Below are 22928 nucleotides of genomic sequence, written 5' to 3' on the forward strand. Positions count from 1 at the left end.
TTCAGCTGTGAACTGTCATGTGACCTCACAGAACCACAATCAGAACATTTCTCAAATTTAATCGTGTTCCAGAAAGTGCTTCAGAATCAGTATATTGTGTAGAACTGCATGAAATGCAATGACAAATTTCAGCATTTTCTTGTGAGGATTTCTGTCCCGATACTTGAGTGTACTTTAGTAGTTTAAGTACCCAACAGTAATATAGAAAGGAGTTAACATGAGCAACACACATTAATGCAGCAGTAATGATATAAACAAATCACAACATATATAACAGTAAAACACTGACGAGGAACATTTTACTGCACAGTCAATATTTAACATTGCTGGTAGTACTTTTTTACTATTTTTGAATACAGGACTTTTAATTGAGTATTTGTACAGTGTGGTATTAGTACTTTTAGTTCATTCTAGGATGTGAATACTTCTTCCACCACTGCTGGTTTCACACTGAGCCACTGAGCTACACGTGATTTGAAGTCACACAGATGCAGAAGAAGACTGTTACCAAGTAAACATGGATGTTAAAAACAGCTAATGTAGTATAGTCCTGTGTATATACATTATACTGCGTGTATATATTTTTTTCACACAGTATCAGTATACACTGTCTCGTATACAACACTATAAATATACAACACTGTTATACAAAGTTTTCTATATTGACATTGTGTGCGTTGTACATATAAATATACATATATTTATATAAATACATATATATTCTACATGTATATGTTTAGACGGTGTTGGCTTCTGTCTGATTGCTCCCTGCGATCATTTCTCTCAGTCCTTTGCTGAAGTGAAGATTCGCTCCGATCACGATGAAACCCTGGAGAGATGAACACAACTGTTGTCACCACCAGGGGGCAGCACTGAATGATGATACACAGCATCCAGTGGACTAATGACCAATCAGAATACAGCGTTGTACAGAGCCTTTTTTTTTTTTTTTTTTGCAGCTGGTGACGTCAGCTGTGGTATCGAGGTCGCTCTCAGCCAATCACCAGCTGAGCTTGTTAGCCTGAGAGCCAAGTAGCTGCTGACTTAGCGTTAGCACCATGATAGCTGATTGGCTAAACAGACACAGCTAACTATATCTCAATAAATACATATCTGTTATACAGACTTTTGATACAGGTTCATGTTTGTTAAAGGAGTCATCACCTGGAAATTGCAATTTCTCTTGTTAAAACATGCATATCTGTGTTTGACCTCAGTTGAAACTTGCCTGAAAGGCTGGAGTTTGAAAGTGGCGCCGTTTTTTCGCTTCTGCTCTTTTTCCGAACAGGAATAGCACACAAGGGTGTGCATTCCTAAAGCACGAGATTTTGATTCTGCGCCTTCGGTGACGTCACCGTGGCGGCTACTTGCATAAGCCCACCCCTCTTTCACCACCCAACCCCGCCCCGTCCGCTACCTGAAATCGCCGAAGCGCCGCCATTAAGGCTTGATTATGCTTCCGCGTAGTGATAACGCAACGGCAACGCAACGGCCACGCAGTTGCTTGGAGACAGTGATGGTTCTGCGTTGGGTTTACGTGTCGAAATGCAATTCAAAGCCACACCGGTAAAGGGCGCTATGGTTTTTGTAAAGACTGACCGACCGACTGAGACTCTTGGCGTATATCGTCGTAGCCTCGTTATAGCGTATTTGTTTACTTTCCGGCTTTAAACGTCCACAATTTTTCAGAACTTGGTGTTTTATTTCTTTGTGCAAAAGCAAGAAGGTGCAAACAATAAAACGAGGTGAAAACAATAAAAGTAGCCTTTTAAAAGTTTAAATGGCGGTGTTTATGAGTGGAAACCGGATAGCGGTCTCCAGCGGATGTAGTTAGCGGACCAATCACAGCCAAAGCCGCTGCGTTGGCGTTGCGTCGCCTCGACGCGCGTCGAGGATTTTTGGGAGGCACACGTCAGGCCCTTGCGTTGACGTAAGGGGGGTCCGCAAGGACGTAAGGGGTCCGCAAGCTCCCTTGCGTTGTGTCGACGCGGAAGCATAATCCAGCCTTTATGTTTTGGAGTCTGCATGCAGGCAAGCCCCCCCGGCTCTGTCCTTCCTGCGGCGAATCAACGCGCGCCTCATTACATATTATACAATGCACATCCGGGCCAGTCAAAACCTCGCGCGTAATCTCGCGTGATAAAATCGCGGTACGAAAAAGGGTCAGAACAAGCTCAATGTTTGATTAAATTTTTTTTTTTTTTTTCTAATAAGTTTTACGAATTGATCCAAAGCGATCCAAGGGGGGCTGGATACGTATAAAACCAGGTGATGACTCCTTTAACAGACTTACGTTGTGGTATTCAACTACATCCTCGATGAAATCCATCCCATCAGCCAGAGGGATCCGGACTCCTCTCTTAGTCCAGTCTGATCACACACACACACACACACACACACACACACACACACACACACACAATCAGTAAAACATCTGTGTTCTAATGTTTTACAGTTGATTAATCGGATCCTTACTGTTGATTAAAGGAACCACAGAAATCTGCAACATAGTCTTCAGAGGAGCCTGCAGAGGAATCAGCTGATGGACGGACAGACAGACAGACAGACAGACAGACAGGTTACTGGTATGTCTTAACAGCAGTGTTATAGCTTAAAGATAAAACCACACTTACTGCCAGAGATTCCAGTGCTGATTGATTGGAGAAGATTTTAAACCTGAAAGAAGAAACTCGTTTCAGTCTCACCCTGATGTCATCAGCAACAAACGGAATAATCTTCACTTATTGAAGCAGATGGTAAAAGAACATGTGGGCCAGTAAATGAAAGACTTCTGGAGGCAGCGTCCATCCAGGAGGCTGAGAGGGAATCAAGACTTTGTGGAATGGATGGCGGGAGTGAAGACGCAGAGCCAGACTGATCCAGATCCTTCAACTCTCTGAATACAAATTGACTTTTACGTGTGTGTGTGTGTGTGTGTGTGTGTGTGTGTGTGTGTGTGTGTGTGTGTGTGTGTGTGTGTGTGTGTGTGTGTGTGTGTGTGTGTGTGTACCTGCGGAGGTCAGCCTGAATGGACAGTCGTTTTCCCTTTATAGAAACTTTGGCGTTGAACTTTGTCTCCTGCAGGATGACAGGAACATTAAACGATAATAGAAATAATAAAACAGCTGTTGGATGACTTTGACTTTGAACGCATCGCCGAACTGTGGTTTTGTAGTGTGTGTGTCTGTGTGCGTGTGCATACCATGGTCATGCTGCTGAGCTGGACCGGAGGCTGACCGGGAGGCAGCAGTATCACCTTGACGCTGGCTTTCATGGCGACCGTCGCTCCGGACGTCTTGATGGTGGTTTTTGGAGGCGAGTTGACCGCGATCCGCAGAGAGAGCGGAGCGTCCAACAAAGCCGGGTTCTACCGAGAACACAGGGAGAACGTGAAGTTGATGCGTGACAGTAAATACAAGGTAGACAAAATAATACAAACACCTGTAAACTTAATTTATTTTTAAATTTTTAATTTATAAAGGCCAATATAAGAAATCACAAATCGGCTTTTCTATTGTGTCTTCACTGTGTTCCTGCTCACCAGCAACATGATGGCTCCAAAGTAGGTGGTTCTCAGCAGCATCTCCAGGTCTTTGGGCATCTGGAGCACAAGACGACACCAACACAAGCAATGAACATCAGACTGGATCAGTTCAGTTCCCAGAAGTACTTGTCAGGTTGTTTTGGTGTTTCAGGGTTACTGGGGTTTTTGGAAAAACTGGGTTCTGTGGTGTTTTGGTTGTTTGCGTATCATTAATAGGTTTTGGGGTCTGGTGGTTTGGGGGTGGTACATAGTCATTTGGAAATATGTGGATGTTTTGAGGGTCTGTGGTGGCATTGGTGTCTGTAATCAGGTTGGGGTCCGTTTGTCATGGTTTTGTGATGGTTTTGAGTGTCTGTGGTGGTTTTGTGGATTCTGCCGTGGTTTTGGGGTCTGTGGTGGTTTTAGGGTGGTACATAGTAATTTGGAAATCTGTGGATGTTTTGAGGGTCTATGGTGGTTTTGGTGTCTGTCATCATGTTGGGGGTCCGTTTGGAGGTTTCCAGGTTTTGTGATGGTTTTGAGGACTCTGATGGTTTTGGGTGTCTGTGGTGGTTTTGGGGAACAGTGGTGGTTTTATGGATTCTGCAGTGGTTTCCAGGTCTGTGGTTGTTTTGGAGGTCCGTGATGGTTTTGGTCCGTGTAATAAGTTGGGGGTCTGTTTTGAAGGTTTCCAGGATTTGTGGTGGTTTTGTGGACTCTGTAGTGGTCTCCAGGGACTGTGGTGGTTCTGTGGTTGTGTTTTGGGGGTCTGTGGTGGTTGTGACCTTCTCGTTAACGATGTGCATCTCGAAGATTCCTGCTTTGTAGTAAGAAAACATCCCGCTGTCGAAGAAGAACTCGGACAGAGCGAAGTAAACCATCCTGTCGTAGTCTTTGATGATCGGCTCGACAGCTGTGTTCACCAACGTGTTATTTTGGTCCGCCAATTCAAAGAACATCCCCTACAGACAAAACTTACGTTAATGTTCCCATCAAATGAGACAGTAGAAGACAATAGAGCAGCATCGGTGGGAGAGTCTGACCCTGAAGTTCATGTCGAGGCTCCTAGGCGTCACGATGGGATCATCAATCAGAGAATAATCAATCCCAATATAGTAATCGACCTCCGTCCTCACAGGGATCGTCTCCAATAAGGAGTTCACGTGAACCAGAGCAGCATTGTTCAGGGAGGGACAGATCTGAGAGAGAGAGAGAGAGAGAGAGAGAGAGAGACAGGTCAGAGAGGGAGACGGGGAGAGAGAGAAGGATCAGAGAGAATGATGGAGAGAGAGAGAGACAAGTCAGAGAGAGAGATGGGTCAGAGAGAGAGACAGGTCAGAAAGAGAGACTGGAAGAGAGAGACAGGTAAGACAGAATGACGGGGAGAGAGAGTGAGAAAGTCAGGAGGAGAGAGAGACAAGTCAGAGAGAGGGAGACAGGGGACAAAGGTCAGAGAGAGAGAGATGGAGAGAGAGAGAAAGACAGGAGGAGAGAGAGACAGACAGGTGACACGAGAAAGGTCAGACAGACAGACAGACAGACCTTTTGGTTGAGGATGAAGCGCATGCCTGACGTCAGAAACTTGGCCAGGAAGTCGTAAACTTTCCTGAAAGATAACAGAAGTGATGACAGTTCCTGATTGGCATCACAGTGGTCAGCAATGATTGATCGTGATTTATACATATTGATAATCGATTTTTAATCAGTAATCATAAATCGTATTAATACTGCATCAGTCTTATTAACCACAATCATTCATCCTTATTGATTTCTATCTCAGTGTGTTACCCGAGCGTTCCGCTGAACTTTGCCCTCATTAGGGAGATTTTGGCATCACAGGTGATGTTATTGATCTTCAGTCGTCCTTCGTCGTCTCTGATCAGATTAACAACCGTGTTGATGTTCACTCCGTCAGCCGACGCGTTGATGTTTCCTGTGTCGTAACTGACAAACACACACGCTGTGAAAAACCTTAACACGGGATGGAGCCTTAATTTGATGCTCTCGTGCTCTTGTGCTCTCCCGAGTTCACACCAAACGCAAAGTGAATTTTTGCCTCGTCTTGAGTTTGACCAGAGGATCATGTGTTCATTCACGTCACTCATGCTAAACGCCGTCCTGTCTGAGTTGATGACAACTCATTGAAATATTTCAATGAGGCGAGTGTGTGTGATTTGTGACGTGTGAAAAACTTGCTCTACGTTTGGTGTGAACACACCTTAGGAGTCCTATGAATGTGAGTGTTGAGACATTTAGAGCAACTAACAAGAACCAGTAGAGGATCCGTCGGTGGAAACTCAGTGCGATCGAAGAGTTTTGAATATCGAACAACAAGCCGACGTCGGGGACGAACTGCAGGTCAACGTGAGTCAGATCCAAGTCGGTTACCTTCACACTGATGACAGACGAGAGAAAAGGAAGATATTAACACATGCTAAGTATTCAGTATTACTTTGAAATACAAAGTAATGTTTGTACTTGGTAATGGTGTATTGGAAGCGTCCTTCTTTGCCCTGCATCTCCGGCATAGTGATGTTACTGAGCTCCTCTTCAACAAACTTCTCAGTCTCAGACTTCACTAAAAACACAAAACACATAATGTTAGTATTTGAACCATGAGTCATACTTCAATTATTACATCGCCAAAAGTACATTCCACATTATGTAGTTATATTAGCATCCTGTTGATCTGGTTATTGCTATTGAATCACAGATAATTCGTTTATTTTGGGTTCATCCAGCTGTGGTAAACCAGTGAATCCACTTTGGTGAAATTCACCGAACACCTCTGGATGATGTCATGAACCATTTTTTTGCTCATTTATGACTGTGTGCTCTCATGTTCCTCTCATGGTTGCAGTGATTCACACTTTTTGAAAACTATATTTTATGGACTGTTTATTAACTGGCCCGTGGTGGTAAAAAAGTAGGCTCTTGATTTGCACTCCTTGGTAAGACAACTTTCACTTAGCTAACGACCAGCTGAAGCGCTGACGACAACGTAACCCCTCCTCTCATGTCGGTAGGAGGATAGCTAGTGAGCTAACAGAGCTAACGTAATTAAAAGCACAGCAGGACTGAAGGTTTCTGTTCAGGTCTTAGTTTGCTTCTGGGTAATAATTATCCATGCACGTACACATATCCAGTCCTCTGTCAGTGATGCGGATTTTGCAGCCGGCGGGTTGGTTGGCGGCCATGATGGAGGATACGAAAGGGAAGAGGAGGGCCAAGAGACAGGAAGTCATCCTGAGCCAGAGCATCTCAATCTGAAACACAGAAGAAGATTAAAATCCTGGATTTGAGGTTCTGGTTCTAGGTCCTGGGTTTAGTTTAGTTCAGGTTTGACGGTTATGTGCGCTGCAGGTTAAAGAGACGGTTTGAGTCGAGAGACAGATGGGTTTTAACAAGATAATCGTTGAGGTTGAGAAGTTTAGCTTCTCTGCAATTAAGCACATTGGCTACACACGGTCCAGACAAATACGAGGTTTCACCTAGGCTTGTTACTGAAGTACTCGTCATATAGTCCAAAAGCTGGACGGTTGGCGAGCCCACGCAGAAGTAAGTGTTTCCTATTTGTGATTTCTGTCTTGTCGTTGTGTTAACTCTTTTCCTTGTTAATTAAATTGGTTGTTTTCTTAATTTTCATGATTATGTTAAACCTCAGGCCGATGTAGAGATCCACTCTTCACACCGACGACTGCCCTTGGGTGTAAAGAGGAAGCCGAGCGTTGAACTGAGGTAAGAGATCGCAATAAACAGACAGATATGAGGAATTTCTTTCTTCCCGTTAGGGAACAGCTAGACACATTCTGAGACTGTGCTGTCCATATAAACAGAGTTCAAGTTGAACTGCAGTAACCTCTCATTTCCCAACACTCCCACTCCTCTCCTTCTCCTCCTCCTTGCTTTCTCTTTTCTCTCAGCAACCTCCCGACCCTCGAGACTCATTTATTTCTCTGTAAAAAGTACTGATGAAGCGAAGAGAGGCTGAGCTGATTGTATTTTATAAGTGAAGTCTTTTAAAAAGTTTGCTCTTCAAAGCACGAAGAACCTTTCAACTGTCTTATTCACGTTCTCTGTCACTTCAACTGCCTCCTTACACATTGATCATATGTCACTAAATTTCAGTTATACGACACTCAAATACACACCGCTATACCACGTTATATGACCCTAAAGTACATTTATATGACACTTAAGTACAGTTATATGACACTAAAGTACTGCCATACAACACTAGAGTGCAGATATATGACACTAAATTACAACACAAAAGTACAGTTATATGACACTGAAGTACAACACTAAAGTGCAGATATACAACACTAAAGTATAACACTAAAGTACAGTTAAAGTACAGTTATATGACGCTAAATACTGCTATACATCACTAAAGTACAGTTATACAACACTAAAGTACAACACTAAAGTACAGTTATACAACACTAAAGTACAACACTAAAGTACAGTTATACGACACTAAAGTACACCACTAGAGTGCAGATATACAACACTAAAATACAACACAAAAGTACAGTTATATGACACTGAAGTACAACACTAAACTGCAGATATACGACACTAAAGTAGGCTATAACACTAAAGTACAGTTATATGATGCTAAATACTGCTATACATCACTAAAGTACAGTTATACGACACTAAAGTACAACACTAAAGTACAGTTATATGACACTAAAGTACACCAAAGTACTGCTATAGGCCTACAACACGAAAGCACTTAACAACAGTAAAATACTCCTCTACAACTCTAAAGTACTGCTTTACAACAGTGAAGTACTGCTATACAACACTAAGGTACTTCTACACAACAGTAGAGTATGCAACAATAAAGATGTTGTGTAGAAGTACTTCAGTGTTGTACACTTAAGTACAGCTATACAACAACTTTCTTCCACATTGATTGTATTTTAGGACACATGCTTTCAAACACAACAATCAGAGGTCTGAGTACACACACACATTCCACACATGCACTCTAGTAAACAAGATGGCATCCACCTGACAGGAAGAAGATTCAAAGGTCATTTGTGGATTTGGGCTCAACAAAATAAAACTAGAGGACAAACACACAGTGGATGAAATAAGCACCCAGTTTGCTTTTCTAATCATGCCGTAAAGTGTTGTCATGTAAAAACGACGCAGCAGAAATTTAATTTGATTCCGTTTTAAATTCCAGATCTGTGAGTTTGGAGTTTTAAATGAGAAATGATCAAATTGGAAAAAATGTAATTGCGACCGTCGTGTGGTAATCAGCAGAATCATGGCGTTCGTGTTACAGCGTAATCCTACGGGAATGGAGACTTGGATGTGTGTAATTGGCCAATTTAGTGTCTTTCCAGATGAGACCACGTTGCAGTAAAAGTTAAATCCTGCTTCAACCTATGAAGTCATGTATTCCTGCAGCCATCAGTTGCCCACAACAGCTTGTCCTGTCATTAATGTGTTAGATGTTACAGAACAGGAAGAAGTTAAACTGATGTCTTCATCTGTGATCATGAGATAGGAAACTTCACATCACATTTTAATACATGTCTGGATGAAGCTGTGAGGATTATTTAGTCTGTCTGAACATCACAAAGAAGAAGATGGATATTTTACAGATGACATGTCTAAAAGAGTCTCTCTCTCTCTCTCTCTCTCTCTCTCTCTCTCTCTCTCTCTCTCTCTCTCTCTCTCTCTCTCTCTCTCTCTCTCTCTCTCTCTCTCACACACACACATTAATTATCATGTCTTAAGCTTCAAACAGCCTTTGAAGAGTGTAAAGTCCTCACAAATATAGATGGACAGAGCCACACACACCCACTCACTCTGTAATCTGTGTGTTTAATTACAGCTCAGTGCCGACAGCCAATCACCATCCAGCTCCGGCAGCATCCACATCTGGACATCTGGCTAACTGCTAACAGCTAACAGCTAACCTTTAATTAAGAAGCTTCAGTTTGTCGAGTCTGACCTCTGATCTCAGGTCTGTCAGAGAGACAAAACTCTCCAGCAGTTCATACTTTCAACTGCAACGTGTTTCATGTGCTATACAACACTAAAGTACTGCTAAGCAACACTAGTACTGCTAAGCAACACTACATTTCTAATAAATAACACTAAAGTACTAATAAATACAACAGTAACATTGTAACTGATAATACCATTTTAAATGAGGACTTGATGAGCCTCCACATGGGGGGGCTCTCCTTCTTTTTTTCATAACTTGGTGAAATGTGAGATATGAAACACATATTGATGTTATTTAGTGTGACATACTCGTCCAGAGGATGACATCATCTCTGACGTCATAAATCCACCTGAGAATCATCATGTTTTTAAGTTTTCTTCAGTGTCACAGTAATGCAGTGATGGTTGTCTGTACAGTCATGTGATCACTGCAAGAAGCTGTTCATAGATGATTCAGCATGACAGCAGACATGACAACAGACCATCTGATGATCATTCCCCTGATCAATAAGCCCTTTTCATGTCTTTTGCCAGGTTGAATTAATACATTTAATTATGGCTCTCTATTGTGCATGCTGGCTCACTGGAATGGCTGTGATACACTAAATGGAATGGGACCTTAAGTGTCGTAAGGCTCACCATTTTTTGGCCCCAAACTCTAACTTTTGGTGTGATAGCCTGCATTCAAATGATCCTCTGATGTGTATGGTTGTGTGATTGGATTTGATACAGCGACTGCATTATTGGGATTCTCTCTTTCTGCTCTGAATCACACCATATCATCATACCTTCGATTGTATGGTTGTTTAATGAATTGGTAGCCATAGTAACGACCTGTCAATCACAAGGTAGCCCCGCCCTAAAGCATACCCTGCTTTATGGTCCGTTTGACTCTAAATGGACCATAGTTTACTAAATAAACATCATGCCGGATTGAAGAAGACTTGAAACTAGAGATTGAGACCATGAACTCATGTTTACAATGTTTACTGAGATAATAAATCAAGCGAGAAGTAGGGTAATTTTCTCATAGACTTCTATACAATCAGGCAGGAGTCGCCCCCTGATGGCCAGCAGAGATAATGACAATTTGAGGCACTTCAGCATTGGCTTCTCTCTTCATAACCGGAGAACCGCCTGGTACAGCCTGCATTACATTTAGCAACCTAAATCTATTGTACTCTACTACTAAATCTATAGATCTTTGTAGCCAAAATCTATAGCTAATGAACTGGCAACCATGTGACGTTACGTGATCAGTCAGTGGAGCAGTGGAACAGGGGAGGGAGACATCTAGTTGCTGAATGTGATCAGTGTTGCCAATAGCACCTTTAAGTCAGACGTTTGTAACGGCTATGTAACGCATACATGCATATGTTCAAACTTACAATTTAAATAATAGTACATAGCAAAAGTAAGAACAATCCTCTAGATTATAGAATTAAAATCAGAAGTACCATAGTTCATTTTATGCGCCCTGCTATTGAGTGAATGCTGTTCTTTCTGTCGTCTTTCAGCCCGTTTGCCGACGTTATCATGTTAGCATCTGTCAGATGAGCAACAACATTTTTGCAACAACCCCCCAAAAAAAGTTAAAATTCCACACTGAGCTGATGAATGCAGCAGAAGAGCGAAAAGTAAGAGATCCACCTCGAAACAGGATGGGATTGAAGCCATTTGGTATAAACACAGGATGTCATTGTTAGTGGGGGGGGGGCAGTCCAGAATGTACAGTAGACATCAAACCAGTTTATTTAACTATAAACTGGACATTATAATTCAATATACTCTAATAATCACCTGTCCATGCGAGGCTCTAACTGCCTGTCTGCCTGTCTGCCTGTCTGTCTGTCTGTCTGTCTGTCTGTCTGTCTGCCTGCCTGCCTGGTAAACTCTGATTGTCTGAAACATTGAAACATGATGAAACTCACAGATTAGCAGATTGAAGGAGGAGCTTCTGTCGGTTCTGTAGTTGATGTGTCCTGTTCTTCTGTCTCTGTTCACTCTGACTGTCTCCCTCTCTGTGGAGAGCTTTTCCCAAGGGACTGACTGACTCCTCCTCCTCCACCACCTCCTCCACCCCCACCCTTCCTCCTCTTTGGGTGACAGACGGCGTGTTTTCTGTTCCATCGATATTTGAGAGGGTCTGTGTAGTTTTCATTCAGAAAACTCATATAACTACTATTAATCTTAAATGTCCTTACATTAATCTGAGGTGTCAATATATTAATCTGAGGGTCATCACATGAATCTGAGGTGTCAGAATATTAATCTGAGATGTCATCACATTAATCTGAGGTGTCATCCCATTTATCTGAGGTGTAGCTACATTAATCTGAGGTGTCACCACATTATTCTGAGGTGTCAGAATATTAATCTGAGGTGTCATCACATTAATCTGAGGTTTCATCACATTAATCTGAGGTGTCAGAATATTAATCTGAGGCATCATCACGTTATTCTGAGGCTAATAATATTAATCAGTGGGTCATCATAATAATCTGAGGTGTCACCACATTAATCTGAGGGTTATCATATTAATCTGAGGTGTCACCACATCCATCTGAGGGGTGAGGGGTGATCTGAGTTTGTCTTTCTGCTTCCTGTTTCTGATGACATCACTGTGACGGAGAATCCACTTCCCCGAAAAGCTCTCTCTGTGATGAACTAAACGACTGAATGTGGTAACATTCAGTGGGAGTGGAGCAAACATCCAGCCCACGGAGGTGCAAGGTACAAAACAACATGACACAAAAACAAATTAAACCCAAGAGAAAGAAGTTACTCCACCTGTTGCTCTGCTACAGCTCCTGGTTATGTTAGGGACTCTTTCTAGAGGAGTTAGGATTTTGAAAGAAATCATTATCATTCTTCCTTCCGTTCGCTTTATTTTACTTATTTATATTTCGTTTTTTTTATTTTTATTTTTTATTCTAATTTCGTCTTTTAATCATATATCAGAGTGTAGATCATACTTCATATCAGTAGGTGGCGGTATTTAACCTGAAAGCTGTTTGTTAACCACCAATAAAACTAAACGAAGAAGAAGAACGTGAACCGGAAACACACCATTCACACGTCCTGTTTCCGTAAACACACGTGTGTGTCTGTAGAAGAGAACACGAGAGAGAACCTTTACAGAACCCTGTTCGAACTGACCCACGTTCAGTCCACAGTCCGGTGTGCAGGTACCGGAGAGGCGTCCGACATGTTGGAGCAACTGGGTCTGATTGGGACCATCCGGGACGAGGAGGAGGGTCCGGAGGAACCCGAGACCGAGTCCGACCAGGAGGTGAGTCAGGCCGGACACACAGCTGAAACTCTCCCCGGAGAAACGACACGTAGAGGCGGCAGGTGGTGAACCAGAGCCCGGCTGGAAAACAGCACATTAACCGCTGTTTGGTCCACGGTCAACTAACTGACCTTTAACGACACGTAAAGCAGTTTTATTGGAGAAAAAAAAAAAAACAGTGTCCATGAAGTGAACAGAAAAAAGAAAAAATCCTGAATACAGGAGCGGTAGATGATGGATGGATGAATCTCAGTGCTTACATTAAGTATAAGATGATATTGTCGGTGTGGTGTGAGGGGATCAATAACAAAGTACAAATGTATGCATTGTTTAGTATATGATATTATTAAATAAAATAACGTGAGTCAATTTACCTGCTGACACAAAGAACTGATCTGACATCAGTGATCTGTTTTTTACTGAAACACAAACATAAACTGATTCTGATCATTTGAATGTGAGTTTATTATTTTTTTATTTCTGTGTGTATTTTAGGACGAGCCCATCGTCCTGAACAGGAAGAAGAAGCTCGGAAGTCGCGGTGTGAAAGACTTCAATGCTGACTTTGAGTTTGGAGAGAGAGATGCAGTGGGTAACGATGACTGGGTGATGGCTGACATCATGAAACAGATCAAGAACAAGGTAGGATTAAATAGTGTGTGTGTGTATATACTGTATATATATATGTTTTGGTTCCCTAAGTTTCTCCTGCAGCATTTCGTAATGGTGCTCTGTGTTTGCAGAGAACTGCGACCACGCTGGACCAGAAAATAGAGAAAATCCGGAAGAAGAGGAAAGCTGAGGTGAGTTCACTGTGACTTTCTACTTCCTGCCTGGTCGGGTTCCACTTCCCGTGTTAAAGGTGGAGTTTGTTTTGATCTGCAGGAGAAATCGTCTGAGATTGAAACTCCTGAAGGTTCTGCAGAGAAGGACCAGGAGGAGGAGGATGAAAATGAGGAAGAGGAGGATGTAAAGCCTGATGCAGAAGAGGCTGATGGAGGTGATGATGAAGATGTTGAGGGTGACGACGACGACGATGATGATGACGTAGATGAGTTTGATTCAAGTGATGAGGAGATTCTGACCAAATCGGGTGAGTCCAGCAGAGGCTTTTATTTTGACAGGGAGGAGAAATGTTTTTATTTTGATCCAGTTTAATAATGTTCTGTGTTAAACATAAAACTAACTGTTTTCTATCAGACACCTTGAGAGACAAAGAACGACGGGGCAAGAAGAGGAAGTTGGGGGAGGAGGTGAGGAAGAGGAGCTGATGACTTCCTGTCCGTGAACAGTTTGTACCAGGCTACCATGGTAACCGCTGTGTGTGTTTTCAGGCTCCGGAGTCGTTCTATGACGATGCGTCTCAGTACGATGATAAGCTGACCTTTGATGACATGAACCTGTCCCGACCTATCCTGAAGGTAACCACGACCTCTGAAATCTACCACTGTCTGTTAAATTGGTTCGGCATCCTTTTGATCTGGTTATTGCTTTTTAAATCACAGCTAAATAGTTTACTTTTGGAATTTTATCAACCTATACAGGATGCAGACCGGTTTTGATGGAACCATGATTACATCCACTTATATACAGTCTGTGGCTGAACCTGAAGGCAGCCTCCCCTCTGAGCCCCGGCTCCTGGAGGGCCGCTGGTTTTTGTTGTTGTTTGTAACTTCCTGTTGCGTCCCTGCAGGCCATCACCGCTGTGGGCTTCAAGCTGCCGACTCCCATCCAGAAGGCCTGTGTTCCTATCGGCCTCCTGGGAAAAGACCTGTGCGCCTGCGCTGCCACTGGGACAGGTAATACTGATATACTGGGACCACTTCATCATAATGGGACTGATTTAGTAAGACCTGGAACCAGATGGATAAGTGAAATCATTCCTCTCCTCAGGGAAGACTGCAGCCTTCATGTTGCCAGTGTTGGAGCGCTTGGTTTATAAGCCTCGGACAGCCCAGGTGACCCGCGTCTTAGTTCTGGTTCCTACCAGAGAGTTGGGGATCCAGGTTCACTCTGTGGCCCGTCTGCTCGCCCAGTTCACCTCCATCACCACCTGCCTGACTGTTGGTATGCCTGCTTACTGTTAACTGACAGTTCTTTGTTCTTTTGCTCTGTAATGTAAAAGCAAAAACCTGCATGATTTGGTGTGTCTGTGGACCGGACTCTGGACTCTTGGGTAACCTGTCTTATTGTGTGGCCCAGGTGGGTTGGACCTGAAGTCCCAGGAGGCTGCGTTGAGGGCAGGTCCAGACGTCCTGATAGCTACACCCGGTCGACTGATCGATCACCTCCACAACACGCCGAGCTTCGAGCTGACTCACATCGAGATCCTGATTCTGGACGAGGCCGACAGGTAAACACCGGCAGACGAGGCGTCGCAGAAACATCCCAAACCAACCCGGTCGTGGAATAAAGACTCAAACCGTCTGTCTTGTTTCTCTCTCAGGATGCTGGACGAGTACTTTGAGGAGCAGATGAAGGAAATCATCAGACTGTGTTCCTACAACAGGCAGACCATGTTGTTCTCCGCCACGATGACGGAGGAGGTGGGTGTCATGTGACCCAGCTGTTTTCAGTGTGTAGCGGGTGTTACAACCCTCGACATGATACCTGTCATGTGACCTAGGTCTCAGTGTCTCCTGTGACTTCTGTCTCCAGGTGAAAGACCTGGCGGCGGTTTCATTGAAGCAGCCAATCAGGATCTTCGTTAACAGCAACACTGACGTCGCTCCGTTTCTGCGACAAGAGTTCGTCAGAATCCGACAAAACAGGGAGGGAGACCGAGAGGCCGTGGTGGCAGGTCAGTACCGATGACGCCGCGGTACTACAACGGTACCAGTACTAACGGTGTTGTAGTACTTGTACTGCAGTACTCTCACTAACTGCTGTGTGTTTTGTTAGCTCTGCTGACTCGGACGTTCCAGGATCACGTGATGTGTTTCACTCAGACGAGGAAACAGGCGCACAGGCTGCACATCCTGCTGGGACTGATGGGACTGAAGGTCGGAGAACTGCACGGAGAACTGAGCCAGAACCAGAGACTGGAGAATCTCAGGTATAGTCACAGAGACCCAGAGAACCTCAAGTACAGTCACAGAGACCCAGAGACTAGAGAACCTCAGGTATAGTCACAGAGAACCGGAGAACCTCAAGTACAGTCACAGAGACCCAGAGACTAGAGAACCTCAGGTACAGTCACAGAGAACCAGAGACCAGAGAACCTCGGGTAGAGTCACAGAGAACCAGAGAACCTCAGGTATAGTCACAGAGACTAGAGAACCTCAGGTACAGTCACAGAGACCCAGAGACTAGAGAACCTCAGGTACAGTCACAGAGACCCAGAGACTAGAGAACCTCAGGTACAGTCACAGAGACCCAGAGACTAGAGAACCTCAGGTACAGTCACAGAGACCCAGAGACTAGAGAACCTCAGGTACAGTCACAGAGAACCAGAGACTAGAGAACCTCAGGTACAGTCACAGAGACCCAGAGACTAGAGAACCTCAGGTACAGTCACAGAGAACCAGAGACTAGAGAACCTCAGGTACAGTCACAGAGACCCAGAGACTAGAGAACCTCAGGTACAGTCACAGAGAACCAGAGACTAGAGAATCTCAGGTACAGACACAGAGACCCAGAGACCAGAGAACCTCAGGTACAGTCACAGAGACTAGAGAACCTCAAGTACAGTCACAGAGAACCAGAGACTAGAGAACCTCAGGTACAGTCACAGAGAACCAGAGACCAGAGAACCTCGGGTAGAGTCACAGAGAACCAGAGAACCTCAGGTATAGTCACAGAGACTAGAGAACCTCAGGTACAGTCACAGAGACCCAGAGACTAGAGAACCTCAGGTACAGTCACAGAGACCCAAAGACTAGAGAACCTCAGGTACAGTCACAGAGACCCAGAGACTAGAGAATCTCAGGTACAGACACAGAGACCCAGAGACCAGAGAACCTCAGGTACAGTCACAGAGACTAGAGAACCTCAAGTACAGTCACAGAGACCCAGAGACTAGAGAACCTCAGGTACAGTCACAGAGAACCAGAGACCAGAGAACCTCGGGTAGAGTCACAGAGAACCAGAGAACCTCAGGTATAGTCACAGAGACTAGAGAACCTCAGGTACAGTCACAGAGACCCAGAGACTAGAGAACCTCAGGTACAGTCACAGAGACCCAGAGACTAGAGAATCTCAGGTACAGTCACAGAGACCCAGAGACAAGAGAACCTCCGGTACAGTCACAGAGAACCAGAGACTAGAGAACCTCAGGTACAGTCACAGAGACCCAGAGACTAGAGAACCTCAGGTACAGTCACAGAGAACCAGAGACTAGAGAACCTCAGGTACAGTCACAGAGACCCAGAGACTAGAGAACCTCAGCTACAGTCACAGAGAACCAGAGACTAGAGAACCTCAGGTACAGTCACAGAGACCCAGAGACTAGAGAACCTCAGGTACAGTCACAGAGAACCAGAGACTAGAGAATCTCAGGTACAGACACAGAGACCCAGAGACCAGAGAACCTCAGGTACAGTCACAGAGACTAGAGAACCTCAGGTACAGTCACAGAGAACCAGAGACTAGAGAATCTCAGGTACAGACACAGAGACCCAGAGACCAGAGAACCTCAGGTACAGTCACAGAGACTTGAGAACCTCAGGTACAGTCACAGAGAACCTGCGTAGACAAACTCACACACTTCAAAATGAATCTTACCAGATCATTTAAAATATGTATTGACCCTCTTGGTTCTGGTGTTCTCCAGGCGTTTTAAAGATGATCAGATCGATATTTTGGTGGCGACAGATGTAGCAGCCAGAGGTCTGGACATCGACGGAGTCAAAACGGTGAGTAGTCCTTTAGTTGCTACTCTTGTGGAACCTCAGGAACTCAAAATTCACCCTGTTTTCTGCACAGTTGGAAAACTAAAAATATAATAATGAATACATTTAGTTTATTAATTCATTGATATTGGACAGTGTGATGTAAATGTAACGCACCATAATTTATTGTGACCAGCCTAAGGCACGCCTGTTAGGTGGATGGATTATCTCAGCAAAGCAGAAGTGCTCACTAACACAGATTTGTGAAAACATTTGAGAGTAATAGTATTTTGGGTACATAAACAACTGTTCTTATTGAAACTAAATAACTCTCTGTCTCTCAGGTGATAAACTTCACCATGCCGTCCACGGTGAAGCACTACGTTCACCGCGTCGGCCGTACGGCGAGAGCCGGTCGCTCAGGACGCTCTGTGTCTCTGGTTGGAGAGTCGGAGAGGAAGATCCTCAAGGAGGTGGTGAAGTCGGCCAAGAACAGCGTGAAGGCTCGAGTCCTGCCGCCAGGTACCCACGCCTGAGACAAAGACATGGGTTGTCTGTATGAGCTCTGAAGCTGTGTTCACACCAAACGCCAAGCCAGTTTTTACCAGTGATTTTGGGCAAAGTAAAAGGGCGTCGCATGTTTACAGTTGTGTTGTAATGAAACCGTCTGTGTCTCTCCCCCAGATGTCATCTTGAAGTTCAGAGATCTGATCACTAAACTGGAGAAAGACGTCGAAGCTGTGACGAGGCTGGAGAGAGAGGAGAGAGAGCTGGCTGCTTCTGAGGCCAAGGTACACCTGAACACTGGAAGAACCCAAAATAAACTATTTAGCTGTGATTTAATAGCAATAACCAGATCAAAAGGATGCCAAAATAACTCCATAATGATGGTGATTAGTAAAAAGTCTGAGTCATGCTTTGTTACATCTGTCTGCAAGAAGACAAGCTAACAACTTTTAAAATGCTTGTTTTCTGAATGGAGACTGGATTGATGGCTGCTCAGCTATGCTAACATTGTAGCTAAATCTCCAAATAAGGCCATCTAGGCATAAATAGTGCAGCGACCTTCCTTGTTGTTTGGACCATAGACAGTCTCTGGATTCTCCACATAGTCTGGTCTGCTCTCTGGACTAATGTGAGCTACTGTCGTAGAGCTCTGGGGGACAACTTTGTTTCCCCCATTTAGGATTCGGCAACGTCAGGATGACAGGAGGACTATCTCAACGCTTTAGAGACACAGAGTCACAAAAAGTTGAAATATAGTTCCCTTTCAGTGTCACGCCCCCTTGAGTCGCCATTTCATTTCCTCCTCTATTTGTGTCGAAACAATGGAATAATGTATTACTATCCCATAATAATACCGATGATTTGTACATTTTTATAGATGTTGCTGTCATTTGTCTTGATATTCGTCTTTTGATTTTCCGTGTGTGTGCGTGTGTTTAGCTGAGTGTGGCCCAGAAGCGCCTCGATGGATCAGCCTCCTCCAGTCAATCACAGCGAGTTTGGTTTCAGACTCAACAGGAGAGGAAACAGAACCGCGGTGAGTACTAATACACACTATTATAATAATACACACTGTACTACTCCGTCCTCGTAGTGCTCTGCAGTACCTCCACAGACTGTATTTGAACTCCTCCTTCTCTCCGTCAGTGTCGAAGGCTCTGCAGGAGTTCGATCTTGCTCTGAGAGGGAAAAAGAAGAGAGAGAAGTTCCTGAAAGACGGCGGGAGGAAGGATCCGACGGTAATAACTATGACGTGAACGTGCAATATGTGAGATGAACCAATAACGCGCCCTCGTTCACCATGCATGGTCTTTGTTGTCTGTCAGGCTGAGGAGCGCGCTCAGTTCGAGATCTTGAAGGCTCAGATGTTCGCAGAGAGGGCGGCCAAGAGAGAGAGACGCCCAAAGAGAGCAAGGGCGATGCCAGAGGATGAGGCACCAGCTAAAGGTCAGATATACTTCATCAGCAGTCAGAAATACTCAAATATATATATATATATATATATACTAAGTTATTTAAATTACACATACTGTATATTTGTCTTATTAACATAAATACACTCATCAGTACTCATTAATATGCGTAAATACACAAAATTCTTACATCAGTACTCATAAATACACAGATGTACTTCATCAGTACTGACAGATGTGTTAAACTGAACTGTCTCTGCAGCAGCGAAGCCGAAAGGAGGAAAAGGAGGGAAGAAGTCTGTGTTTGACAAAGAGCTGACGAACACCAGCAGCAAGGCTCTGAAACACTACAGAGCTGGGTGAGACTCTCTCCACACCTGTCCCACTGTCTCTACACCTGTCCGACTGTCTCTACACCTGTCTGACTGTCTCTACACCTGTCCCACTGTCTCCACACCTGTCCCACTGTCTCCACACCTGTCCGACTGTCTCCACACCTGTCCGACTGTCTCCACACCTGTCCCACTGTCTCCACACCTGTCCGACTGTCTCCACACCTGTCCGACTCTCTCCACACCTGTCCGACTGTCTCCACACCTGTCCCACTGTTTCCACACCTGTCCCACTGTTTCCACACCTGTCCGACTGTCTCCACACCTGTCCGACTGTCTCCACACCTGTCCGACTGTCTCCACACCTGTCCGACTGTCTCCACACCCGTCCGACTGTCTCTACACCTGTCCCACTGTCTCCACACCTGTCCCACTGTCTCCACACCTGTCCCACTGTCTCCACACCTGTCGACTCTCTCCACACCTGTCCGACTGTCTCTACACCTGTCCCACTGTCTCCACACCTGTCCGACTGTCTCTACACCTGTCTGACTGAACCCCTGTCGTTTCTCACTTGTCTCTGTCTCATTATAGACCATCCTTCGAAGACAGAAAGCGTCTTGGTTTGGACAGGAAGCGTCCCGGTATGGACAGGAAGCGTCCCGGTATGGACAGGAAGCGTCCCGGTGGCTCCAGGTGAGTTTAACCTTCTCTAACCACTCAGCCCTGCCTCCAGTGTTTCCCCAGTGGCCACTCGCAGTACTGCAGCTGAAAATCCCCCTGTGGCCCAAAGACCATTTTCCTCCAACAACCTCCCCGTTAGATAGAAGTCTGTAAAACTGTTGACAGGACACCTAGAGCTGCAAACAAGGTCCATTCAGTTTGTCATGATCTTTTAATACAGGGAGCTTTTATATTTGTGAAACCTTCCTGAGACGAAAAAAGCATTTTAAGAATATGTGACGTCATTACAGTGTAAAGTCTACAGGCCAAGGTGGAGCTCAGAGGCCGGGCCAGCAGGAGCAACACTACTGCAAATATTCATTGGGCCATAAACCCGGAAGCTAGAAACCTTTTTGTCTTATGGGGCCAGAAAAACAATTGTCATTAGACTGAATAGTCATCATGTTTGAGTCCAGAATCTTGTTCTTATTTGCCATCTGTGGTCTGAAATTGGTTGAAAAAGAGTTAAGATGACTGACACTCTGTTCTGTCCATCAGGTTTAAGAAGAAAAAGTAACAACCAAGATGGCCACCTGGAGGAGCAGCCTTGTCCTTCAATTTTCCACATTGTCCCATGTTCACTGTATAAATCCAGTTGTTTTGTCCATTACAGAAGTTTTAAATAAAGTTACAATCTGTATAAAAACCCAGCTGTAGCTTCTTCCAATGGCGTACATATGTCTGGTCCTGTTTAACAGGGAGGATGTCCTGACAAACCAGAGCATAGTCCTCACAGGTCTCATATTATGGTATGTCAAAAAATATATAAAAAGTCTTAGTATGTTGTAAAAACCTCAAAAAGCCACAGTATAATATGTCATTAACATGGCAGTGCAATATGAGAAAGTAAGTGCTGGCTTTGCATTCAGGAGAAAGACTTGTTCTTTCAAATTATATGGAAATGCCCCAATGTTATTTTGGAAGACATTTGTAGTTATTTCATCTGGAGATTATTAAAGAGAATATACCCCAAGACCCTTGGTCATGGGGAAAAAGTGATAGTATAGCATGTCGAAAAAAGTAATTAAAAAGTAGTAAAAAAGTGATAGTATAGCATGTCGAAAAAAGTAATTAAAAAGTAATAGTATAGTTTGTAAAAATTTAAAAAAAAAAGTCAAAAAGTGATAGTTTGTCAAAAAAAGTCATAAGAAGTGATAGTATAGTTTGTCAAAAAAGTAGTAAAAAAGTGATAGTATAGTTTGTCAAAAAAGTAGTAAAAAAGTGATAGTATAGTTTGTCAAAAAAAAGTCATAAAAAGTGATAGTATAGTTTGTCAAAAAGGTAGTAAAAAAAGTGATAGTATAGTTTGTCAAAAAGTCATAAAAAGTGATAGTATAGTTTGTCTAAAAAGTGATAGTATAGTTTGTCAAAAAAAACTCATAAAAAGTGATAGTATAGTTTGTCAAAAAAGTAGTAAAAAAAAGTGATAGTATAGTTTGTCAAAAAGTCATAAAAAGTGATAGTATAGTTTGTCTAAAAAGTGATAGTATAGTTTGTCAAAAAAAAGTCATAAAAAAGTGATAGTATAGTTTGTCAAAAAAGTAGTAAAAAAAAGTGATAGTATAGTTTGTCAAAAAAAAAGTCATAAAAAGTGATAGTATAGTTTGTCTAAAAAGTGATAGTATAGTTTGTCAAAAAAAGTCATAAAAAGTGATAGTATAGTTTGTCTAAAAAGTGATAGTATAGTTTGTCAAAAAAGTGATAGTATAGTTTGTCAAAAAAAATCATAAAAAAGTGATAGTATAGTTTGTAAAAAAAAAGTCATAAAAAATTGATAGTATAGTTTGTCAAAAAAGTAGTAAAAAAAAGTGATAGTATAGTTTGTCAAAAAAAGTCATAAAAAGTGATAGTATAGTTTGTCAAAAAAGTAGTAAAAAAAAGTGATAGTATAGTTTGTCAAAAAAAAGTCATAAAAAGTAATAGTATAGTTTGTCTAAAAAGTGATAGTATAGTTTGTCAAAAAAAGTCATAAAAAGTGATAGTATAGTTTGTCAAAAAAAAGTCATAAAAAAGTGATAGTATAGTTTGTAAAAAAAAAAGTCATAAAAAAGTGATAGTATAGTTTGTCAAAAAAGTAGTAAAAAAAAGTGATAGTATAGTTTGTCAAAAAAAAAGTCATAAAAAGTGATAGTATAGTTTGTCTAAAAAGTGATAGTATAGTTTGTCAAAAAAGTCATAAAAAAGTGATAGTATAGTTTGTCAAAAAAATCATAAAAAAGTGATAGTAGTTTGTCTAAAAAGTGATAGTATAGTTTGCCTAAAAAAATCATAAAAAAGTGATAGTATAGTTTGTCAAAAAACGTCATAAAAAAGTGATAGTATAGTTTTCTAAAAAAA

General features: G+C 43.0%; 2 protein-coding genes across 2 annotated transcripts; one reads left to right on the forward strand and one right to left on the reverse strand.

Annotated features, from left to right (window-relative positions):
* Positions 1-30: 30 nt before the first annotated feature.
* On the reverse strand, positions 31-11516 carry pltp (phospholipid transfer protein). The gene is made up of 15 exons (XM_084037143.1): positions 11428-11516; positions 6660-6789; positions 6002-6101; positions 5790-5918; positions 5312-5467; positions 5066-5129; positions 4567-4722; positions 4309-4485; positions 3542-3601; positions 3203-3367; positions 3011-3078; positions 2634-2676; positions 2476-2539; positions 2294-2370; positions 31-829 (listed from the first exon to the last, which is right to left on the reverse strand). Exons 2-15 carry the CDS (start codon positions 6781-6783, stop codon positions 737-739), a joined length of 1476 nt encoding a protein of 491 aa, XP_083893269.1. The 5' UTR covers positions 6784-6789; positions 11428-11516; the 3' UTR covers positions 31-736.
* Positions 11517-12562: 1046 nt separating this feature from the next.
* On the forward strand, positions 12563-21237 carry ddx27 (DEAD (Asp-Glu-Ala-Asp) box polypeptide 27). The gene is made up of 21 exons (XM_084027547.1): positions 12563-12788; positions 13284-13430; positions 13532-13591; positions 13674-13881; positions 13989-14041; positions 14123-14209; positions 14482-14587; positions 14682-14855; positions 14991-15141; positions 15235-15334; positions 15447-15588; positions 15690-15843; positions 17560-17641; positions 17962-18139; positions 18302-18408; positions 19064-19160; positions 19271-19362; positions 19450-19570; positions 19799-19895; positions 20463-20564; positions 21090-21237. The coding sequence occupies exons 1-21, from the start codon at positions 12705-12707 to the stop codon at positions 21106-21108; spliced, it is 2361 nt and encodes a 786-aa protein (XP_083883673.1). The 5' UTR covers positions 12563-12704; the 3' UTR covers positions 21109-21237.
* The last annotated feature ends 1691 nt before the right edge of the window (positions 21238-22928 follow it).

Source organism: Eutrigla gurnardus (assembly GCF_963514095.1).
Source record: "Eutrigla gurnardus genome assembly, chromosome: 2".
NCBI classification, from domain to species: Eukaryota; Metazoa; Chordata; class Actinopteri; order Perciformes; family Triglidae; genus Eutrigla; species Eutrigla gurnardus.